General features: G+C 41.0%; 2 protein-coding genes and 1 non-coding gene across 3 annotated transcripts; 2 read left to right on the top strand and 1 right to left on the bottom strand.

The window, feature by feature from the left end:
* Window positions 1-458: 458 nt before the first annotated feature.
* On the bottom strand, window positions 459-3791 carry LOC141640707 (uncharacterized). The gene is made up of 5 exons (XM_074449390.1): window positions 3220-3791; window positions 2811-3102; window positions 2354-2579; window positions 1077-1723; window positions 459-962 (listed from the first exon to the last, which is right to left on the bottom strand). The coding sequence occupies exons 1-5, from the start codon at window positions 3789-3791 to the stop codon at window positions 459-461; spliced, it is 2241 nt and encodes a 746-aa protein (XP_074305491.1).
* A 1039-nt stretch (window positions 3792-4830) lies between these two features.
* Window positions 4831-4937, top strand: LOC141645033 (small nucleolar RNA R71). Its single transcript, XR_012544628.1, has one exon. It is a non-coding gene; the product is annotated as a small nucleolar RNA R71 (small nucleolar RNA).
* Window positions 4938-10608: 5671 nt separating this feature from the next.
* LOC141642668 (glutamine-dependent NAD(+) synthetase-like) lies at window positions 10609-18542 on the top strand. The gene is made up of 14 exons (XM_074451529.1): window positions 10609-10848; window positions 11262-11514; window positions 11655-11960; window positions 12256-12479; window positions 12624-12727; window positions 12817-12951; window positions 13427-13595; window positions 14143-14278; window positions 14855-14993; window positions 15494-15670; window positions 15972-16145; window positions 16961-17056; window positions 17823-17951; window positions 18048-18542. The coding sequence occupies exons 2-14, from the start codon at window positions 11321-11323 to the stop codon at window positions 18270-18272; spliced, it is 2208 nt and encodes a 735-aa protein (XP_074307630.1). The 5' UTR covers window positions 10609-10848; window positions 11262-11320; the 3' UTR covers window positions 18273-18542.
* The last annotated feature ends 5147 nt before the right edge of the window (window positions 18543-23689 follow it).

Below are 23689 nucleotides of genomic sequence, written 5' to 3'. Positions count from 1 at the left end.
GGTGGTGCCAAGGGGTGTCTTGAAGGCGGTTCTCAATGCCCATAAGACATCCGGGAGCTTTTGTAACCAATCCTTCCGGCTCTTATTTGTGACTTTCTCCAAAATGGCTTTAATTTGGCGGTTAGAAACCTCCACTTGCCCACTAGTTTGAGGGTGGTAGGCAAGGGCGGTTTTATGCCGCACTCCATGTGATTCAAGTAGAGTTTTGAAAGTACTTTTGCGAGAATGAGATCCGCCATCACTTATGACTACTCTTGGTGTTCCGAACCTTGGGAAAATCGTGCCTTTGAAAAGCTTCATCACAACCTTGCTATCATTGGTGGGGGAGGCTACCGCTTCAATCCATTTGGACACATAATCCACCGCGACCAAGATGTATTCGTTTCCACAAGAGTTGGGAAAGGGTCCCATGAAGTCTATGCCCCAACAATCAAAAAGCTCAATTTCCAATATATTAGTCAAGGGCATTTCACTCCTCTTCCCAATGTTCCCAACCCTTTGGCAAGCATCACAAGATTTAACCAAGTAGTGGATGTCTTTGAACATGGAGGGCCAATAAAATCCACCTTGGAGGATCTTGGCAATGGTCCTAGAGGTGGCCAAGTGTCCCCCATAGGCGAATTGTGAACTCGGTCGACAATCTCCAAGCCCTCCTCTCTTGAAACACATCTCCGGAACATTCCATCCCCACACTTGCGGAACAAATGTGGGTCATTCCAAAAGTATCTCTTAGCATCATTCCTCAACTTCCGCCTTTCTCTTTGTTCCATTTCATCCGGCAAGAAACCACTCACAATGTAGTTTGCAAGATCCGCAAACCAAGGGGTTTTGATGCTAACTTCCATGAGTCCATCATCCCGTAACCATTCATTGATGGGTCCACTCTTGTCTTGTATCCCATGATCTTCAACGGTCAATCTTGATAGGTGATCGGCTATAACATTTTCCGATCCGGCCTTATCCTTAATCTCTAAATCAAATTCTTGGAGAAGTAGGACCCATCTCAAGAGTCGGGGCTTTGCATCTTTCTTAACCATCAATTGTCTCAAGGCGGTGTGATCAGAGTAAACCACCACCTTAGACCCAACAAGGTATTGCCGAAATTTTTCAATGGCATGAACAATAGCTAACATCTCCTTTTCGGTTGTAGCGTAGCCACATTGTGTTGGGTCAAGGGTCTTGCTTGTGTAGTAGATCACATGATGCTTTCTATCCACCACTTGCCCAAGCACCGCTCTAACCGCGAAGTCCGAAGCATCACACATTATCTCAAAAGGAAGGCTCCAATCCGGGGCCCGGATTATGGGAGCCGTCACCAATGCGTTCTTCAACCTATGAAAAGCCTCAAGACAAAATTCATCAAACACAAAGGTGGCATCCTTGAGGAGTAATGAGGTTAATGGTTTTGCTATCTTTGAAAAATCTTTGATGAAACGCCTATAGAATCCGGCGTGGCCTAGAAAACTTCTCACTCCCTTTACATTGGAAGGAGGTGACAAGTTCTCTATAACGTCAACCTTAGCACCATCAACCTCAATACCCTTACTAGAGACAATGTGTCCGAGTACAACCCCTTCCTCTACCATAAAATGGCATTTTTCCCAATTAAGGACGAGGTTGTGCTCCTCGCATCTTTTCAAAACATTGGTCAAATTCTCAAGACCATGATCAAATGAGTCTCCATGGACACTAAAGTCGTCCATGAAAACTTCCATACTTTTTTCTAGAAAATTAGAAGAGATTGCCATCATGCACCTTTGAAAGGTGCCGGGCGCATTACAAAGCCCGAATGGCATCCTACGGTAGGCATATACTCCTATTGGGCAAGTAAAGGTCGTCTTCTCTTGATCATCCGGGTGGATGGGAACTTGGAAAAACCCGGAATAACCGTCTAAGAAGCAATATTATGCATGGCCCGCGAGCCTTTCTAGCATTTGGTCAATGAACGGAATCGGGAAGTGGTCTTTTAGGGTGGCGGCATTGAGCTTGCGATAGTCAATACACATTCGCCACCCGGTCACGGGTCTAGTAGGTAGGGTGTTGCCATCCTCTTGTTCAACCATTTACACCCCCCCTTTCTTTGGTACAACGTGTACCGGACTAACCCATTTACTATCGATTATTTGGTATATAATACCGGCCTCTAGAAGTTTCAACACTTCACTTTTTACCACTTCGACCATCTTTGGGTTAATCCGCCTAAGACCGTCAACCTTGGGTTTACTCCCCTCTTCCAAAACTATTCTATGCATGCACAAACTCGGACTTAAGCCCTTGATGTCGTCAATGCTATACCCAAATGCCCCTCTATGATTTTTCAAGATTTGCAAAAGCCTCTTCTCTTGGGGCTCACTTAGGTTAGCATTGATAATCACCGGGAAAGCCTCCCCCTCATCAAGAAAAGAATACTTGAGTGAGGGAGGAAGGGATTTGAGTTGTACCTTTGGAGGGAGAAAACCCTCCACTTTCTTCAATAGTTCCTCATCAACTTCATGGTTCTCCTTCATGGCCTCATCATGCAAGGAGATTTGAAAAACTTCTTCCATCTCCGCTTCTTCGCGGGCTACCTCATGTACAACCTTTTCTACCAACTCAATAGTGCTCAATCTTTCCATCCTTGGTCCTTTCATCATATTCGGTAGGTTAAATTCGATTCCATTGCCCTCAATTTGGAAGGTTAGCCGCCCATTTTTCACATCAATGAGTACTCCTCCGGTAGCCAAAAATGGCCTACCTAGGATGATGGGAGTATGGCTATCCTCCGGAATATCAAGGACAACGAAATCGGCGGGAATTAAAAACTTTCCGACCTTGACGGGTATGTCTTCAAGCACCCCCATAGGGCGCTTGACGGACCTATCTGCCAATTGGAGAGTCATGGTAGTGGGAGCCAAGTTTTGAATGCCAATTCTTTTAGCAACTTTCAAAGGAATAACACTAACACTTGCTCCCAAGTCACAAAGAGCTCTTGATATAGGAACACCGCCAACCACACATGGGATGGAAAAGCTCCCCGGGTCACCAAGTTTAGTAGGCAATGTGTTAAGGATATGAGCACTACATGTTTCTTCCATAGCCACTATTTCTTGGTCACCTAAAACTCTTTTCTTGGTAAAAATATCTTTCAAAAATTTTGAGTAGGTTGGCATGTTCATAATCACTTCCGTAAAGGGTAGGGTAACCTCAAGTTTCTCAAGCATATCACAAAATTTGGCATACTTGAGGTTTTCCCTACTCTTAATGGCTCTAGAGGGGTAAGGAATTTTAGAAACAAGTTGAGAATTGGAAGATACCTTTGGAGGAGCCGAACTCTTTGTTACCTTTTTAGAATGTGGCAAAGGTACTTCTTCAATAGCTTCTTCCTCATAAGTGAGGTCTTCCACATATCCATCAACATCCTTGTCCACTTGAATCCCTCTTCTAGACAAATCTTCACAAGCCTTCTTTCCTTTCTTGTCTTCACTAGCTTTACCCGACGCTTCAATGGGTGAGCTTTCCTCTTCACCATCCATTTCCAACTCATTCCCCTTGAGATCTTCATCAACTTCCAACGCAAGGTCTTTGTAAGGGTCCTCAAGCTCTACACCGCTCCTCAACACCACCGCATGAGCATGGTGGCTATTTGAGGCATCCTTGGAGCTTTGTCCTTGAGCCAATAGACCACCGGGCGGCCTTTGAGGGTTAGCCATAGCATGAGAGGCCATCCTTGACTCCATTTCCCTCATGTATTTAAGGAAGTTAGCCCTCAAGTTTGCTTGTTCTTGTTGGGTTTCCTTGGCAAAGTTAGCCATCTCTTGACTATGTTGGAGTTGCATGCCCTTTATCATCTTCAAGAGCTCATTTTGAGGGAGCTCTCCTTGGGGTTCTTGGTAAGGTTGGTTGGCTATGGGTAAAGGGAACCCATAGTTATACCGATTGTTGGAACCTTGGTTGTTGTTGCTTTGTCCCCCTTGAAAGTTAGCTCTAGGACCATTGTTGTTGAAGTTTGATCCTTGACCTTGTTCTTGAGACCCTTGAGCATACCCTTGCCCAAATCCTTGATTTGCTTGATTTACTTGATTCCCTTGGTAAAACCCTTGGTTGCTTTGGTTTCCACCAAAATCTTGGTATCCTTGTTGTTGGTTGCCATAGTTTTGGGTTTGATTGTTGCTTGACCATTGGTTTTGATTTCCGGGATTATTTCTTGGGTTGGGGAAAATTCCCCTTGGTTGAGCAAAACCGGGTGGATTGTTTTGGGTTTGTGATTGGAGATGTTGAGGGTTTTGAACATTGGTGCTTTTGTAACTAAAGTTGGGGTGGTTCTTCAAATCGGGGTGGTAGAAATTGGTATTTGGATTGTAGACGTTTGGGTTGTTGTAGGGTGGCCTTGGTGATCTAGGATTGTTGTTATAGCTTTGAAAAGCGTTAACCTCTTGAACATTCTCTTCATAGGCACCATTGTAATTGTTGGCACACAAGTCATATGTATGACCACTCCCTCCACAAAGTTCACAACTTGAACCTTGAACCACTTCCTCCATGGGTGGCCCATGTGAGGTCGCGGTTTGGTGCACTTGATTTCTTTGAAACTTCTCAAATTGCTTTGTGAGCAAATCGAGCTTGGCATTTGTCTCGGAGTTGGAGGAGTTTTCCTTAGGAAACTTCCCATTCCTTCTTAGCATATTTCCTCTAGAACCATAGTTTGCCTCCGAATCTACCATCTTCTTGATCAATGTCATGCCTTCTTCATCACTTAAATGATCAAATCCTCCCCCCGCGGAGGCATTTACGATTTCCTTAGTCCTTGGTAGCAAAGTTTGAAAGAATGTTTGAGTAATATACCATTCCGGTATTCCACGATGGGGACAACTTGCAATCAAGTCTTGGTATCGGTCCCAAGCTTCACCTAAAGATTCCTCGTCTTCTTGTTGAAATGTGTGAATCTCGTTACGGAGCATGGCGGTCTTTGATGAAGGGTAGTATTTGGCCATGAATGCTTTAGCCAAGTCATCCCATGTCGTGAAAGTATCCGGTGGGTGAATGTTCAACCATCGGTCCGCCTTGCCCGTTAAAGAAAACGGAAACAACATCATTCTCAAAGTGTCTTCGGACACCCCATTCTTCTTCATCATTGAAACTTTCCTTTTAAACTTCCGGAGGTGAGCATGGGCATCCTCTTCAATATGTCCCCCAAACAAGTCCTTCTCAACTAACCCGACTTGGGCGGGATACATTTCAAAGTTGTTTGGGCCCAAGGTGCCAAAATTGATGGGGTTACATGAATCATTATGGTTGGGCCGTTTATGATCTCTAAGAGCCATTTGTGGTGGAGGATTTTGCATGTGATGTGGTGGTGATTGAGGTGGGCTATTTGGAATAGGTAAGTTATGAAAGGGATTTTCTATTAAAGTCTCAATTGTGATATTTGGTTAGATTGTGGTTGTGGTATCAAAATTTTGTGGGATGTGTGAGTTGGGTTGGTCAAAGGTTGCTTGAGGGGAATTATTCCTTACTCTCTCAAGAGTCCTTGTCCTCAAGGTTCTAAAAAGCACTTCGGGGTCGGAGTTGAAGAGAAGAGCTTGGTGATGGTTCCTTCTATGCATACACTTGACAAATCGTAAGTCTCCTAGTGTTTTTACACACTAGGGGAAGGCAAGAAATCACACACTCTACAAAGAACACACAACTATTAAAGCAAACTAACAAATTGAGATAAGACTAAAGCAAAGACTCTAAATAAAACTAAGCATAACCTAACGCCATCCCCGGCAACGGCGCCATTTGATGGGTAAGTTTTCAACGGTAGGGTCAACACACTTACCACCAACAAGAATAACCCAATTTAGTCGTAAATCGGGGTCGAACACGAAGACGGCGGGGGTTTCCACTTAGTCTAACTAAGAGTCAAGTCTAGTCAAAAACAAAGAAAAAGGGTTTTGATTTAACTACTTGATGCAACTAAACAAAGTATTATGAAGTATGTGTTCGATTGATTAAAAGACTAGGGTCTTTGGGGTTACCTAATTGAACTATGGGCGACAAGTCGATTAAAATAGTCTAAGGTGAGGGTTTGTCCTATAGGCGGTTACCAACTTTCATTGAGCAACAATTATTTCAAAACATGCAACAAGACCACCAACAAACTTTCATTCAAAGGAGGAATTAAGCTACTAAGACAAAAGGCAGAAGCTTTCACTCACACAATTCGTCAAACACCTTGTATGCAATGCTAAGAAAGACAAATTCCTACACCAAAGACTCAAAACTATCAACTAATCATGCCCACTAATCCTATTTAGGCTCCCCCTAAACCCTAGAAGGGTAACTACTCACTCATGTTGGAATTTATCATGCTAATAAGAGAAGAAGAGCAATTAACATAAAGAGAAGACATGGAAATGATTATAGCAATTATAAGAGACAAAACAAAATGTAAACAATTGATTAACAAGTAAATAAGAGAAGAGATATACCAACAAAGTAAGATGATTGCTTTGATTGAATAATATGAAGGAAAACCTCCAAAATCTCCCAATACAATCTTCAAAAACCAAGTGTAAACTATTGATTCTCACTAATACTAACTAATTTTACTAAGTAATTAATAATTATTAAGGAAAGATTAAAGCTTGATTAAGGAAAGATTACAATAAAATATGGAAAGTTTTCAGATCTAGGGTTATATCTCGAAAATGAATTAAGGAGGGGGTATTTATAGTTTACAATTATTATTTAGGTCAAAAATTACAAGGAAGTTCAAAATGCGGGGATAAGGAGTCTGAGCCGGTCAACCTGCCGCCGGCTGACCACCGGCGGAAAACCTGCTGGAACTTTTTGGGTGCCAATTAAATCATCAGGTATGGCGAGCCGGTGGACCGGCTCCACTCAGCCGGTTAACTGGCTTCCGCCTGGCCGGCTTGGAAACTTCCTTCAGCTCTTCAATCTTCAAAGCAAGTATAATGGGACTCTCAGCCGGTGGACCGGCTGCCGGCCGACCAGCCGGGAGTCCTACTTCTCTTCTCTCCGCTCTTCTTCTCTACGCAACCCTTGAAAGTTCATTAGCTAGCTCCCTTAGCCCTCTTCCTTATGCAAAATCTGCAGTGAGGCACACAAATCTCATAGTACGGGCTAAAGCTACAAAATGGGGCTAAAAAGGGTCAAAACCCGCATGTGATCGGGAAATATGCATATAGAAGAAAGGTGAAATTGACACAAAATGGGAACTCATCATATACTGATTTAAATGGTAACATGTTTAAAATAAGTGCCCCAAAACACAAGTCCAGTTTTATATACAACTTAATTAACAACTGTTTTAAGATCACCATCAAGCATGTCTAAAATAAGTGCATCAAAACCCCAAACTATTGTTTTTTGGCGCGACCTCCTCCTTTTGCAGCATCACCTAGGGTCTTTTGAACTCTTTTTATTGTCATGCGTGTGTAGCGTTGAATGTACTTGGGATCCTCAATGACACGTTCAGGTTCAGTTGTAGACTCATTTGGACAGGAAATATCGAAATATACATTATGTCACCACGTTAAGAGAATAATGTTACCATAATACAACTGGAAGAAATGATGACAAACAGTTGAAAACTGGTTACATTTTATAGTACTCCACAACTTTACTAAACAGTTCACCATGTTGAGAGTTTAATTTTATATGTTACTCCGCACTTTATTTATTTATGTTCCCATTTCCCCAAAAAAAAAAACAATAATCAATAAAACTAAGTTATATCTACAAGTAGCAACAAATATAACCTTTGTAATAGAATATGGAACCACCTCTCTTTAGCAACATTTTCAAAGATATTTGTCACAAGATATACTTCACAAATAGACTTCACAAGTGTAAATTGCCACCAGATATATATAATATGTTACCATATATGCATAAGTCAAAAACAGTCACAGACAGTTGATAATTTGTTACATTTTACACTAATCAAGAACTTCCTTAAGCCGACCACTCTGTTGACAGTTTAATTCTATATATTATCATTCTTAGTTATATGTTTATTAATAATGATCAATCAAACTAAGTTATATCCACAAATAATAACAAAGTGTCCAAGTATATAAACATTATGAACCATATTAAACTAAGTTGAAATGTAATAGGATATGAAACAAACCAAAATTAAAACACCAAAAAATCCTTAAAAATGAAAATACTAGAATTAAAACACCAAAAACTCCAAATTAACAACAAATCCTATTACGATTCTTATGCACATTCAAGCAAAAATTTCAACTATAATCAACAAAAAATGAACAACAACCCCTAAAATAACCACAAAACAACAACACATAAACTGAAATCAAAAATTGATTTTTGAAATTTAAAATACCTTCCTTGGGCTCAACACTTGCATTGATCGTTTTCTATTATTATTCTTATATGGTAGCTTCTTTGTTACAGTTTTTCTTGCAAGAGTAATTTTAATAAGGGTGTTGATTTTCGCAGTACGCATTTTGCTCAACGCTGTACACCTTTTCCCAAATTACCCTTCTCATTTTTTTTTCTTCTCCCCCTCATGTTTCAAGGATCCTCTCTTCTCTTTCATCTTCCTTTTTTTTACTCCACTGGAAATAAAAACAAAAGAAATATATGGTACACATCTTCAGCCATTGATTTGATATCGATGATAAACAACAATCACGACAACATTGATCATAATAGCGGACTTCTGAGTTTCAACGAAGCACAAACTGGAGGACTGCGGGTATGACATCTCCTTCGCTGCCACCGCAAAAACCCGAATTCCAATGAAAGAAGGTAATTTGGAGCATCATCTGGCACAAGTAGAATCAAGCAAAAGCGAGGGGGAAATGGGATTGAAATCTTTGGACGTCTAATTTTAGGCGATAAAAACTAAAAATTATGATTCCACCACCAAGAAACTAATCCTTATCATTTATCACAAATATCAAAACCCTAATTAAAAAACAAAATTACTAAAGAACATAAAAACAAATATTACATTGACCAATTAATTGTATTTTAGAATGTAAATACATCTAATTTAATCAAATTCTGATTCATAATTGAAATTTTTTGTTGTAATTTGATGATTTGTAAGGTTCCGCTATTGAAATATGAGAGAATTAAGTTTTTGGTTTGTTAGTAGTACAAGGGTAGTAAATGGAAAATATACGCAAAAAGTACTGTAATGAGTAAAATATGTACTGCGAAAATAAATTACGTATTATTGTAAGATTTTTCTTTTTTTTTTAGTGATGTTGCAAGGAAGAAGATGAAGATAAGGTGTGGAATGGTTTTAATTTTATGAATTTGGGAGGGTTTCAAAGTGAGAATTTAGAGAGTGTAATTTGGAAATGGTAATCTAAGAGTTTGGTATTTGCATAAGAAGTGTAGTATAATTGAATAATTTAATTACAAATTTTAGTATTAAATATTGAAGAAGGTATATCAAGTACTACACCTAGCTACCTAGTTCTATCTCTTGTTAGCTACTTGTACCTCTTACCCGGTTAATTTCCATATAATGTAGTATGTATCCGACCCATTATAAGCTTGTGACGGATATTACCGTCACAAATAAGAATTTGTGTAGATAGATAGATAGATTGATTGGGAAAACCGGGGAAGTGGCAAATAAGCCCCATACTTTTGACCCTATGTGCAAATTAGCCCCATCTCTTTCTTTTAGTGCAAATCCACCCCATCAGTTATAACTTATGTGCAAATAAGCCCCACACAAGATTTTCAGGTCAATTTCTCGCCGGAGAACAATGACATGATGCCGGAAATATGACTAGGATTAGATTAACTTATTAAAAATATATATATATATATATATATGATTTTATTACTGCAAGGGATAGTCGTTTATACAACAATCTCGGTATTTCTATACATTCTTGCGACCGTTTGTCTGCTCCATTAGACCTATCACTATCTTCATTCCATCACTATGCTCAAGTGTAAGTTGTCTTGAATTGAACTCATTGTATCTATGAAAAATAAGTAAAAACAATAAATCAACTTCTCTAATTGCTATTTAATTTCAATTCTCTAACATAAATTAAATTGTTTCTGTAAAATATAATTATATTAAAAAAAATACCTAAACTTGACTTTTCCCCAATTTTATTTTGAAATCTCGTTTCATACTTGGGGCGAAATTTCAATTACCAAATAAGGATAGACTTACGGGAATTGGGTTTGTAGATTGAAGCAAAATTGATGTGTAAATAAAGAGACACCATTATTTGGGAGCCAAGATATCGGCAGAGAAAAAGAGTTGGGGAATTGGGAAAAAAGTGAGTGAGATTAGAATAGACTCATAGACATGTTGTTTGATCCAAGTGAATGAATGACGGGAAGGGGTAAATGACAACCGGTGAAGAGTGTGAAATTTTTTATTTTTTTAACTCGATCCTAGTCATATTTCCGGCATCATGTCATTGTTCTCCGGCGAGAAATTGACCTAAAAATCTTGTGTGAGGCTTATTTGCACATAAGTTATAACTAATGGGGTGGATTTGCACTAAAAGAAAGAGATGTGGCTAATTTGCACATAGGGTCAAACGTATGGGGCTTATTTACCACTTCCCCGATTGCCAAACTATAAGAAACCCGTAATTTTTAACGGGGGTTACCTTAGTATATATAAACCCAAACTCTCCCGAAAACCAAAGACGAAAGACAATAGGGAGTAAAACGGAAACGCACGGTTGAGAGTTGAGAGGTGTTCCACACATCTGCCAGACTGCCACGCATTGGACGTGGGCACGGAGCCGAGTACACCGTCGCCACCAAGTCGGACACTGTATCTCCACATTTGATTGAAGTTGTTGGCCAATTTGCACACTCGACCCTCTGCCACCATCTCTCAAGGTTCACTTCCATAATTATTGTTCCTCATTTAGGAATTAGGATTGATTACTTAGATGCATTACGATCGTAATGTTGTATAATTGCTTACTTATTCTTCATTCTTTAATCATAAATATACCATATTCCTTGATATCTTTCAAGTATATTACAACTTAATTTGTTTGCCAATTATGTACAAATGTACAATCAAGCATAAGGAAAAGTATACTGTAATTATTAACATGATAACAAATTGGAAAATTATAATTTAAGTGCTACTTGTATATGTTAAGGAAAATGGGAGACTTGTAGTTAGATGTAGCCACCCTGGGATTGTTTCCGTCTTTTCTATGCTACTGTGCTTTCATTTGCTTCTGATATCAATTAAGTTTATTAATTTTTGTATTTAACTTCGGTCGGATTGGTGATTTCAGTTAATGGTTTATTGCGGAATTAACTAAATAAATAAATAAGACGAAAACCAAAGGAGAAGATGAGGTTGTTGAAGGTAGCAACTTGCAACTTGAATCAATGGGCTATGGACTTTGATGCTAACCTCATTAACATTAAGGATTCCATTTCGTTGGCTAAAGCTGCCGGCGCCACTATTCGTCTTGGTCCTGAGCTTGAAATCACTGGATATGGCTGCGAAGATCATTTCTTGGAGCTTGATACTATCAATCACGCGTATTTCTTCTAATTCAACTTCATGAATACTGGTTTAGTTTATATAAACAATAAAGCCCATAACGTTCCTCAAATTTTCTTAAGCCATTTCTTAGTAATAGTGAAAATAACTAATATGATTACTGCTGATGAATTTTTAGATGGGAGTGCTTGAAAGAACTTTTGGTGGGGGATTGGACAGATGGGATACTCTGCAGCTTTGGAATGCCCATTCTTAGTAACTCGGTGCGTTACAATTGCCAAGTTCTTTGTATGGATAGAAAAATCATCATGATACGTCCGAAGATGTGGCTTGCTAATGATGGAAATTATAGAGAGCTTCGATGGTTCACCACTTGGAAAAATAAGTACGAAATAGTGCAGTTTCAGCTACCTCCTGACGTTGCCCAGGCCATATCTCAAACGAAAGTGCCTTTTGGTTATGGATTTATGGAGTTCTTGGATACGTATGTCTCATATTACTGCTCTTTGACTGTGTGATTAGAAATATTTGTTAAGGCAACCCTGTTATGTATAGATTATATATTTTTTTTATAAAGGTCGAGTATATAAAATGAATGTCTACCATATGTCCATTCCATCAATTAACTAATGACATCCTTTTTGTTCTGTTTCCTATACGACGATGGAACATCATTGCCATCTATCAGTAATATATTCCTCTTTTGTAAATGGCTGTCTCTAGATGGTTTTTCCTTCTCTTGGCGCTGTATAAATATTTATGAAGTTGATTTCTGCCAGAATGGTTGCAGCTGAAGTTTGTGAAGAACTCTTCACTCCTGATCCTCCACATGCCGAGCTCGCATTAAGTGGCGTTGAAGTGTTTATGAATGCCAGTGGAAGTCATCATCAACTAAGAAAGCTTGATGTTCGCATGCGTGCTTTTATAGATGCTACACATACTCGTGGAGGAGTCTACATGTATAGTAATCATCAGGGTTGTGATGGTGGCCGCTTATATTATGGTAAATTGTTATTTTTGGTTTTCAGATTTTGATATTTTCATCTGCTTATTGAGAGCTAGGATGACTTCTTGATTGTGATTAAAATTGATGACATAATTAACTGCCAAATTTTAGTCTTTATGATTGATGATTTGATGTTGGCAGATGGATGCTGTTGTGTTGTTGTAAATGGAGATGTGGTTGCCCAAGGTTCACAATTTTCATTAAAAGATGTCGAGGTTGTCGTTGCTCAAGTTGATCTTGACATAGTAAGTGATATTAAGATTTCCTTCTTTTACAGTATACAGTGGTCATAATTTCATTTTGTCTTATTTGGTTCATGATTTCTTTCGGCCAGGTAGCCAGTCTTCGAGGATCCATTAGCAGTTTCCAAGAGCAAGCAAGCTGCAAAACAAAAGTACCGTTTGTTTCAGTGCCTGTTGAGTTATGCCGATCATTCCACTTGAAAGAGCCTCTTTCCTCTCCGCTCAAGGTAGCCCTATAGCTAGTTAGTTATATGGCAAATGACTTCCAAACATTTTCTCAAATTATGAAATCATGGGCGTCAATTATGTATCTTCTCATTGAAATCATTGTTGTGAAGTGACTGCATTCTCCTCGTATATTGGAAGTGAACTGTTACACGACATTAGAAATCTGCTAGTATAAGCTGTTCTGCATGAAATATGCTGCCATTATGATTCAGGAGTAATCAGACTGACAATCTATACACTAAGCGGAGAGGTGTATACATTTTAATGTTAGAGCAATCAAGTTACTTTTCGTAAAACCTATTTTTGGGATAAGCTAATTTTGTATTGAGCAATTACCGTGTTGCTGGGATAATTTTGGTTCTTACTTCTTAGTGCTAACTTCTATCAAGAGAAGGATTTTCTTATTTTACATTTCACTTGTGCAATGTGCGTTCCTCCCATTTAGCGTAAATGAGTTACATTGATGCCTTGTAGATTAGATATCATGAACCGGAGGAGGAGATAGCCAACGGGCCTGCTTGCTGGCTGTGGGATTACTTGAGAAGAAGTGGAGCTTCTGGATTTCTGCTTCCCCTTTCAGGTGGTGCAGATAGCTCCTCAGTTGCTGCTATTGTCGGTTGGATGTGCCAGCTTGTTGTCAAAGGTAAGGTGAAAGCAAACTTGATTCTCGTTAGCTTGCTCGTTAAGTTGCAGCTAGTTCTTCTGATTTCATGCATAATGGCATTTTTCGAGAGAGAATAATGCTGTTTAAGTAAGTGCCTCGAGGGATCCCACAAATTGCTTGCTAGTAAAGGTTAGAATTTAGATGTATGCATCCTTACTCCCTGTGTCAACACAGGGAGACTATTTCCGGATGACCCATAAATCCATAACGGAGAATTGGGTTCACATGGATGACCCGTAATTAGAATTGTGTCAAGAATTGTGTCCATTTAGTGCTACTTGATAATGGAAAGAGGTGCAGCCAATTTGCTAAATTTCATCATAATCTAGGACCAAAGTAGCGCGTTTTTCGATCCATTGGAAATGGAAACATAGTGTCATTTAGAGTAAAGGGAGAAAAGGGCATATGCTTGTTTGCTGCATTCCTTTATGGCTTGCTGGGGGCAATACACTGATAGGTTATTGCTACATGGATTTGGTAGTTGAAACTTGATTGTGTTAAGTGTCTTCTCGTTATGCTTCTGCAGAAATTAAGGATGGAGATGAGAAGGTCAAAGCGGATGCAATAAGAATTGGACAGTATACTGATGGGAAGTTCCCGACTGACAGCAAGGAGTTTGCCAAACGCATATTTTATACAGTATTCATGGGAACTGAAAATAGGTATTCGTCCCAATATTTTTATGGCATCTGTTTTCACTTTTCTACACCCTTGTTCTTACATACATATGCTATCATGCAAGACTGGCTGTTTCAATTTATAAATGCCGTGATAAGATGTTTACTTTGTGAAAAGTGGTTGTTCCGACAACTTCAGAAACGCGTACGTGCTTTGTGTATCATGCACTATGTATGTGTTCCTGAGTTGGTCTTTGGAGATATAGTCAGTATTTATACACTCATATTGATAATTTATCATGTTGTGATAAGATGTTTACTTTGTGAAAAGTGGTTGTTTCGGGCAACTTCAGAAACGTGTATGTGCTTTGTGTATCATGCATTCATGCACTATGCATGTGTTCCTGAGTTGATCTTTGGAGATATAGTTAGTATTTATGCACTCATATTGATAATTGATCTAAGCATCTTTTTCTCAGAGTGAGTCTATGGGATGTTTTGATATTAAATTGCTTCTCGGTCTAGTATTCAACAATATTGGCATTTCTATACTTGGGCAGTCGTAAAGGTAGTAAGGTACTCATGTAAAGCCGTAAATCTCAGATTTAAATATTTATGCAGTTCTGAAGAAACAACATCGCGAGCTAGAAAGCTTGCAGATGAAATTGGAGCATGGCACCTCAACCTCAGCATAGACACTGTCATTTCAGCTCTACTAACATTGTTTCATACCCTAACAGGCAAACGTCTGCGCTACAAGGTAAACAAGAAAAACCCCATCTTCTCTCCACACTCGTATATGATGAATACTTTGGCTGCATGACGTATGTAAATGTTGAATACTTTCTATCATTACATTTGGGACTTTGACCTTGATTACTACTACATTGAACCCGCTTTATCGTTTCCATTTGACTCTCACGGTCAAAGATGTCAGCTCAAATAGTTAACTTCTTTTTATAAAAGTAGAATGTAAAATCTGTTGCATTGTACTTATTAAGACGACAATTTTCATATGATCATCCTTAAAAGTTGGAACATTTTATTGGTCATAGTTAGCATCATTTAACTGTCTAAGTGAAATGAGAACAATGTAAATGAGATGGAGTACTTCAAAGAATGATAGGTGGTTCACTTATTTTTACCGCCTGCAGCGGTATTTACCCTGTTTCACTTATATAGATAGCTGACACACAATGTAGCTTTGTAAAATGCGCTCTTCTTGCCATTAATATTTTCTGCATATTGCTTATGATTCAGGTAGATGGAGGTTCAAATCCTGAAAACTTAGCACTGCAGAACATCCAAGCTCGAGTCAGAATGGTGGTGGCCTTCATGTTGGCATCACTTATGCCTTGGGTTCATAGTAAATCAGGATTTTATCTCGTTTTAGGTAGTTCCAATGTGGATGAGGCACTGCGTGGTTACTTAACAAAGGTAAATTTTAGCAATTTTTTTACAGGCTTTTCCTCTTTGGCATTGAGTTTTCCTCTGTTTATACTTATAGTTTAACAACTTAAATTGTCTGTCTTGCTAATGATGACATATCACACAAATTGTATCATATTTTTTAGGTGCAAAGGATGCCATAATGGCAGTTCTGATGTTGACGGGATAGCCTAGGTCATAAGTACTATCGTTCAATGACTTTATCAGCTAGCTAATCTGCCTAAACAGTATTATTTTGGAAATTAGTAGGGTGAATACATATCTGATAATTCTTCGAATTGTTTCTTAGTATGATTGTAGCTCAGCAGACATAAATCCAATTGGAAGCATTAGTAAGACAGATCTCCGAGCATTCTTGAAGTGGGCAGCTAAAGCAAATAACCTAGGTTACTCATCCTTGGCAGAGATTGAAGCTGCTCCTCCAACTGCAGAACTTGAACCGATACGCTCTGATTATACCCAGGTGACTCTTTAAGAAGATGAATACACATTTAGGTGAAGTTGACTGTTTCAGATGCTAGTACGCTACTAGTTGAATACTTGAATCAAACTATCATTTTTATATATTAACTTAAAGGGAAACATTAACTTAAAGGAGTGGACAGATTTTTTACTTATGACCATCAGGAGGCGTAATTAAGAACTTTAAACTTCTCTGCAAGAGGTTGGCGACTTGGCGTACCTCATATAAAGAAATCCTTGTCTATGCTCACAAGCTCACTATACGGCACCCATTACCTTCTGAATCAGTCTTGCTTCTGTCTTTTGGACTTCCTGGTAATAGCTTAAGCTTTTTTCAGATGCTAAATTTGAAAGTACATTCCGACAAACAGACAAGATAACATCAACTTTTATCCCTCCAAACTAAAATCAGGAGTACCATATATGAAATAGCACCTTATACGAGACAGTTTCACAGTGAGATGATCTGCATTACCCTTGTAAATTAAAGAGATCAAATGTTAAATGATTATTTGGGTTATTCTCGACATTTTCATGCATGACTTACTGATGTTATAAAGGACATGTGGCCAGAATTGTGCGACATTAGCCAGGGACCTTTTTATGTCCGTAAAATAATCTAGATAGCGTAGTAGTGAAGATTTCGGTTACCAGCGGTTTAAGAAACATAATTTTGTCAACTCAAGGGCTGGGGATTCCCTCTCGCCTTTTATGCTTTTCATAAGATGACATTGAATTTTTTCACTTTCACTTCTACTGGTTTTCCTGCATGCACTATAGATCTAGAGTTGCTTAAATGGTTTTCTGTTCTTACAGCTCGATGAAGTGGACATGGGCATGACTTATGAGGAGCTCTCAATCTACGGAAGATTGCGTAAAATTTTTCGCTGTGGTCCAGTATCCATGTTTAAGGTAGGCGATGTCTACAATTTAAGCTTTATAAACTGTCAGGAGATGAAAATAGGCGAAATGTTGCTGAATATAATAAAATTATTAACAAATAATTATCCTGAAAATTTGCACATTGATGTCTTAGACTCTTAGCCACCTAGGACTTCAATCTGTTTTTCCTGCAGGTATAGTATAAACTAGTGACACGGTGAGTATGATTTGATGGGTCTCAAGCTTTCAGTTGTTAGCAAGATCTAGAACCATTTGTCTAGGCTATAAATAATCTGCTCGAATATCGGTTCTTATAAAACAAATATTCAAGTCATATCAACAATTTTCACTACTTCTGCCCTTGCTATTACCCTTGTGGTGGGACCCTTCCCCGGACCCTCGCCTTGCGGGGACGCCATCATGCACCGGGCTGCTTTACACTATTCTAATTAGTGGAGTATGCAACAACTTACCCTGTGCCTCAATGGTTCCCGGCTGTAGGCAGTCTTATCCTTGTTAAAAGCACAAGGGAGACTTCTCTAGCCCCACAACACTCATTCAGAATGATGATGTATTGACACTCTGGTACTTCACAATTTAAGAAGCATAGAGAGTTCAGAAACCAGTTTGCTAAATTCAATCAAAATTCAAATTCAAATCCAAATAATTATGAATCTTTGTTGCCCTTGGAAATAGAATAACTACTCTATTAGTATCTGGAAAATGTTTGCGAGTTGGTGTCGAATTTTTCATCCTAACTCCTGGCTTTTGCTATCCTAAAATAATCTTTGTGCAGAATCTTTGCTTTAGATGGGGATCAAGGATGACACCTGCCGAGATTGGAGAAAAGGTCAAGTACTTCTTCAAGTACTACTCTATCAATCGACATAAGATGACTGTACTTACACCTTCCTACCATGCCGAGGTATCTTTTATATTTGATTAATTTGGTAAAACATTGTTCCCCAGACGAGCAAACTCATTTGTTATAGATCTTTATGTAACGAATTGCTCTCCGCAGAGTTATTCACCAGAGGACAACCGATTTGATCTTCGACAATTTCTGTATAACTCTAGATGGCCATTTCAGTTTCGAAAAATTGATGCACTTGTGGCGGAGATGAATGGTGATAGAGCGCCTCTTCTCAAATCAGCAGACAAAGACAGGCCAAAAGTTGTGCCTGATCTTGTTGGTGGCATGGGTGTTGCAGCGGCCGGGTCAGGAAATCCGAATGTAGGTCTCTAGTTGAAGTGTCGTATCTAAATTACTATGTCTACTAGCCGTGGTAAGTGGGCTAACAACGGCACCAAGCTTACTAAAAACCGGAGTTACCAGTACGCTTTTTGCCTTGTATACATACATACATACATTCATAAAAAAGCATGTGGCACGGTGGCACAATGTTAGGGAGGAGACAAATTCTTGTATCTCAGGATTACTTATTATGAGACGGGTTTATGTTTTGAATAATTTGTTTTCAAATAGAAAAAGATATGACAGAACATTTCATGTTAATCCTTTATATCCAGTAGAGAATGTTCTTGTGACTAACGGGTATTATATTTGTCAAACTGGTCTTGAATACGACCTTGGTATAGCACAAGTATAGGGTACGACTGTACGAGTAATTAGAGTAATTCTTGATTTATTATCAAACTAGTTTATTGTCTGTGCGTTGCACGAATTCTAAAATAATTGCTTAAATATTTAATGTGTAATGATGCGTTTGCGTTTATGATTATATGACCACTAGGTTTGGTGCCCGGCTATGTTCAGGCTACATTTATTTACCATTTAAATTTTATGTTCTATGAAATATGATTCGTTAAATTTGGTTCACACACATTTATAATTTATATCTTGAAATTATGATGAGATGTAAAATTAATCAACAAGTTATGAGACACGTCCACCACTCGCGTTAATATTATTACTTTCATTACATCCCGTGTTAATTCTATTACGTTGACTACATCTTCGGTTATTGTTGTTTCTTTAACTACTGCTATTTTTACGGTTAACCCGTCAGTTTTGTCAAAATCCTATATTTAAATAAATTAATATTTTCCTAAAATCGAATTGTTAGTTAATTTTTCACACTCTCTTCGTTATTCCTGCTGTTATACTTTTGTTCCGGGTGTAATTCCGGAGCAGGATTTGTGACCACGTAAACTTGTTGAATGATGTCTTTGCTTGTCTTTTCCTTTCGCTCTTTCCTGTTTAAGATGAACAAACTGAGGGCTCGGCTTGGTACCGAGCGTACTCACTCCGACGCTCAAGTCAGTAAACTTAAAGAGATTAAGTTGTGTGTTACTTGGCAAAGTATATTGTAGAGAGATAAGAGAGTTTATACCAGATTAATAGTGAGTTTTTGGATGAATTGTGGATCGTTTTCTCAATGAGGATTGAGGAGTATTTATAGACTTTCACCTTTTGTCACGTAGTGGCCAAGTGGCCAAGTGGCTAGCAGGTGGAAAGACTGTTCTACCCTCGGCCGAGGGACCCATGACAGGCCGGCTGGCCTGGTTGACTCCATGCCGAGGGGACTGGATGTGAGTACGCGGATATACCTCCCGGCTGGCTAGTTGCCTAGCCGAGACCCAGTGACAGCCGACAGTCGGCTGCGTCGGTTAAAATTTGTCTAATACGTTGACTTGCTGTCTTTTGGCTTTGACCTTGCTCAATATGTTGACTCGGTCAGCGGGTGCAGAATATGCCCCATCAATTTGCCCCCAGCGTAGTCTATGCCGTGGTATGGACCTTCGATGAGTGTTGAGCGTATTCTGCGCATGTTGAACTTCTTCCCCGGCTTCTTCTTCCTCGGCTTGGTTCTGTTCAGGCCGTACCGTATCCCCCCTCCGCATGGATGTGTAATGGACATCTTATGTGGAAAAGAAAATGGCGCTGGCCGAGACCAAGGTTGAGAGTGTCGTTTGTACTTTTGATTGCCCCGTGTCTTTTGTCTTTGCTTTGTTGATCAGCTGGCCGTTAGCAAGCAGATACCAAGGAGCGTGTCGAAGAAGTTTGGTAACTGTATGTCGATTGACATTCCGTGGCTGCATGCTTGACACGTGGCTGCATGCTTGACACGTGGCTTGGCATTGATTGGTGGACGTTTCATGGGCTTTGCCATGATTGGTCCGCCTCATGGGCTTTGCTCTATAAATAGAGCAGTGTGCCCCGTTTTTTGACCATCAAACTTCATTTTCTCAAAAAAAAAAAATTTCCTCTCTCTTAGTTTTTCCGAAGAAATTTCTCTCTAGTCTTCAAAGCGTTACTCGGCGTAGCACTTTTTCCAAGGTAAACAAACAAATTTTTTCAACTTTTAATTGTTAAGTTTTTGTTGTCATTATGTCTTCTGCGGATGCTCAACCCAGTACCTCTGCGCCGGGGGGCGAACCGTCGCATCCTGATGAACAGGAGTCACTGGTTGTCACCCCGATAGGGTTTGGGGGTCTCAAGCCGCCTTCTCCTGAAATTGATGAGCAATTTTTGGAGGGTTTTGATGATGACGATGATGAGGCGACCCCTTCTGTCGTAAAGAGGCCGCATTTCTCGTGGCACGGCGACGCTTGTTCGATCGGTCCTGATCGTGCTTGGACGAACAAGTTCGCTAGTTGTTCCGGTTCTGACCTTTTTGAAGATCATTACTCCTTCGGCAGAGGGTATAAAATAATTGTTCCTGAGGGTGATCAGGCCGTCTGTTGCCCTCCCGAGGGTTGTATTGGCGTGTACATCAGACACCTGGAGTATGGGCTCCGGTTTCCTCTGAATGAATACGTTGCTGCCATAATTAAAGCCATGAATGTCACCGTGGCCCAACTGCATCCGTTGGCCATCAGGACGATTATTGGCTTTGTATGGTTATGTCTTTTTAAAAGGGAGGCCCCAACGGTGAACCTATTCCACCGGCTCCACCATCTTCGGCAGACTACCCTAGGTGGCACGGGGTGGTATAGCATACAGACCGAGGCGGGTTATGTTACCGTTTCCAAGTTGACATCTTGCAAGGACTGGAAGGGGCGGTGGGTATACGTCGAGGTTCCGGAGGACTTTCCGCTGCCCCGGTCCTTTCAGAGCCGCGTCAATTTGCGGTGTGAGAATCAAGGGGATCATGACAAATACGTCTCCCGGAATAAGCTTAAGATGGACGCCAAGAAGGTCTATCTTAATGAGGACGAAACGCGGGCAATGAAGCTGTTTGAGGCTGAGAAGGATGGCACGCCGAAGGGATGGATGCCCCCGACGCAGATCGTTCTTCAGGATGAGCCGCTTTGCCACGTCGGCCTCATACCGGCCCTCAGCCAGGGTGAGTGGGGTCGGTATGAGGCCCATCTTTGCTTTTTATGCTTCTGTATTTGAACCTTGTTTTATTTTTTTTGCTTAACTTCTGCTTCGTTTCTTTTGCAGACCGATTTGGCTTGGAACTGCCTATCTCCGTCCTCAAGAGGTTGAGACTTGACGAGAACGGGAGAGTTGTTGAGCTGCATCCTAAGGCCGCGCCACGTGATCGCAGACCGGCCCTCACGAACTTATGGAGCAAAGCGGTGAAGGCACTTTGGATGTGGCGGCTCAAGCGCAGATTCTTTGGTAACGTCTTTGCTACCGGAGACCAAAGACAACGTCTACGGCGGCAACGGCGTCAACTCCAGCTCAATCTTCAATCCCCGTAGTCTAAAAGGAGCGGGTGGTCGTCGATGTTGAAGAGGAGGTCACTGTTGTGGAGGGTCCTCCTCCTTCAAATAAGAGAAAAGAGGCCGAGCTCCCCGCTATTTCTTGTTACAATGAGGCCGGAAAGGAAAGGGACCAGCCACCCTCTCGCCCAAGAAGGCTAAGACTGGTACGGATCTAACCCATGGCTCGGATTTAGCAGGTTCATTGGGCATTCCTGATGACAGGCTTTCTGACATGTCAATGAATGTTGACATGGAGGCTTTGTCTGGGTTTTTTGTAGATCAGTCGTTGCCGGCTGTCGTTCTCACTGAACGGCAGTTGGAGAAGCAGCCTGTGCAGACGGGCGGTAAAAATGCCACCGTTGACTCCTCATCCCAGAAGGTTTCCCCTGCTCAGCTTGTGGCGGAAGGCAGAAGGTTGTCCAAGAGGCTGGGGAGGTGGACTGAACTAGCCGCCAATCATATTATCGAGCAAGAAGAGGTCATGGCTTGAGCTGGCCCTGCGCTTGAACGGCCTAGTCTCGATCTTGCCGCCGCTAAGAAGGAGGCCGAGAAGTCGAAGGAGGACTTCCAGGCCGCCAAAAATGATTTCCTCGCTGAGCGAAAGCTTAGGGAGGACGCTGAGAAGGCGGTCCTAGCCGAGAGGGCCAAGGTTGAGGCTGCATTGGCCGATGCCGCTAAGGCGGGGAGGAGCGGGACAAATTTGAGGGCGGCTATAACGCCGTGGTTGGGCAGAAGGAGAGATGGAAGACCTTGCATTCGGCTGAGGCGAAGGAGCATAAGAACACCAAGGCTATCCTTGCTCTGAGGGAGAAGGACATTGAGACGCTGAAGACCGTCATCATCCATGACATGTGTGCCCAGTACCGGGACCAAGCTGAAGATGCTACCAGGGATGTGATCAAAGAGCTCCTTCCTGAAAGCTCCTTCCCGTGGAAAGATTTTGACCGGCTTCTTGATGAGAAGGCGGCTGTTGCGGAGGCAAAGGCTGCGGAGAAGGCAAAGGCGGCGAAGGCCGCTCAGGAAGCTGAGGCCAAGGCGGCCCGGGATGCTAAGGTGAAGGAGGCCAGGGAGGAAGCTGAGAGGGCCAAGGCAGGCGAAGCTGCCAAGTCGGCTTCTGGGCCGCCTACTGATGGTGATGTTGCTACTGCTGCCAGTGGCGAGAAGAAACAAGCATAGGGAGACGGGCGGTCGTCACCAGATTCACCCGGCCCTTCAGACAGCTTCAGCTGTTCGGAGGCCAACTATTGAGCCTTTCCTCCCTACCATCCTTTTGGCGCTTCAAGTCTTATGTCTGTAACCTTTTGTTGTACCTTTTGTTTTTTTTGTTAAACTTTGGTAGGTTGTGTTTAGGCTATCCCTATGGGGACGGCCGTCGACTTTGTTTTGCCTCACCTCTAAACATTTTTCAATAAAGTTTGTTTATTTTGCCTCCATTCAGTTGTCTTCTTACGTTTCAACATATTGAGTGCTTTTTCGTTTTTACTTTCGGCTTGGCCGAGGCAGTTAGAAGGCGCATCTCAATTGTACTTAAACGTTTTTTAAACATGTTGGCATGTCGGTCGCTTCCTCCTCCACTCCCGGTCTTAGCCGAGGCGGTCAGATTTGCGCTTCCCAACCGCCGTTGTGAACATGTTAGCGTATCGGTCGTTGTGTCCCCGTCACTCCCGGCTTTGGCCGAGGCAATCGGGGTTACGGCTCGACAAATAAGTTCGTATCTGAGACATATTGATCGCTTCCTCTGCCACTCTCGGATTGGCCGAGGCGGTCGATTTGCGTTCTCAACCGTACTTATACGTTCCTAAGCATGTTGGTCGTTTCGCGAGTATCAATCGCCATTTGTAGTGATTGCCGGCTTTGGCCGTGGCGTCTACTCGTGATCGCCGGCGTTGGCGCGGCGTCTACCTTGGTACGACTACGGAGGGGACAAGCATTTCAATGGAAAACCTGGATCACTCTTCATAAGGTATAATCAAGCGTTGGGGTGCC

Source organism: Silene latifolia, chromosome 2 (genome assembly GCF_048544455.1).
Source record: "Silene latifolia isolate original U9 population chromosome 2, ASM4854445v1, whole genome shotgun sequence".
In the NCBI taxonomy this organism is placed as follows: Eukaryota; Viridiplantae; Streptophyta; class Magnoliopsida; order Caryophyllales; family Caryophyllaceae; genus Silene; species Silene latifolia.
Note: the sequence above shows the minus strand (reverse complement) of the source record. Positions and strands in the feature narration are given on the sequence as shown.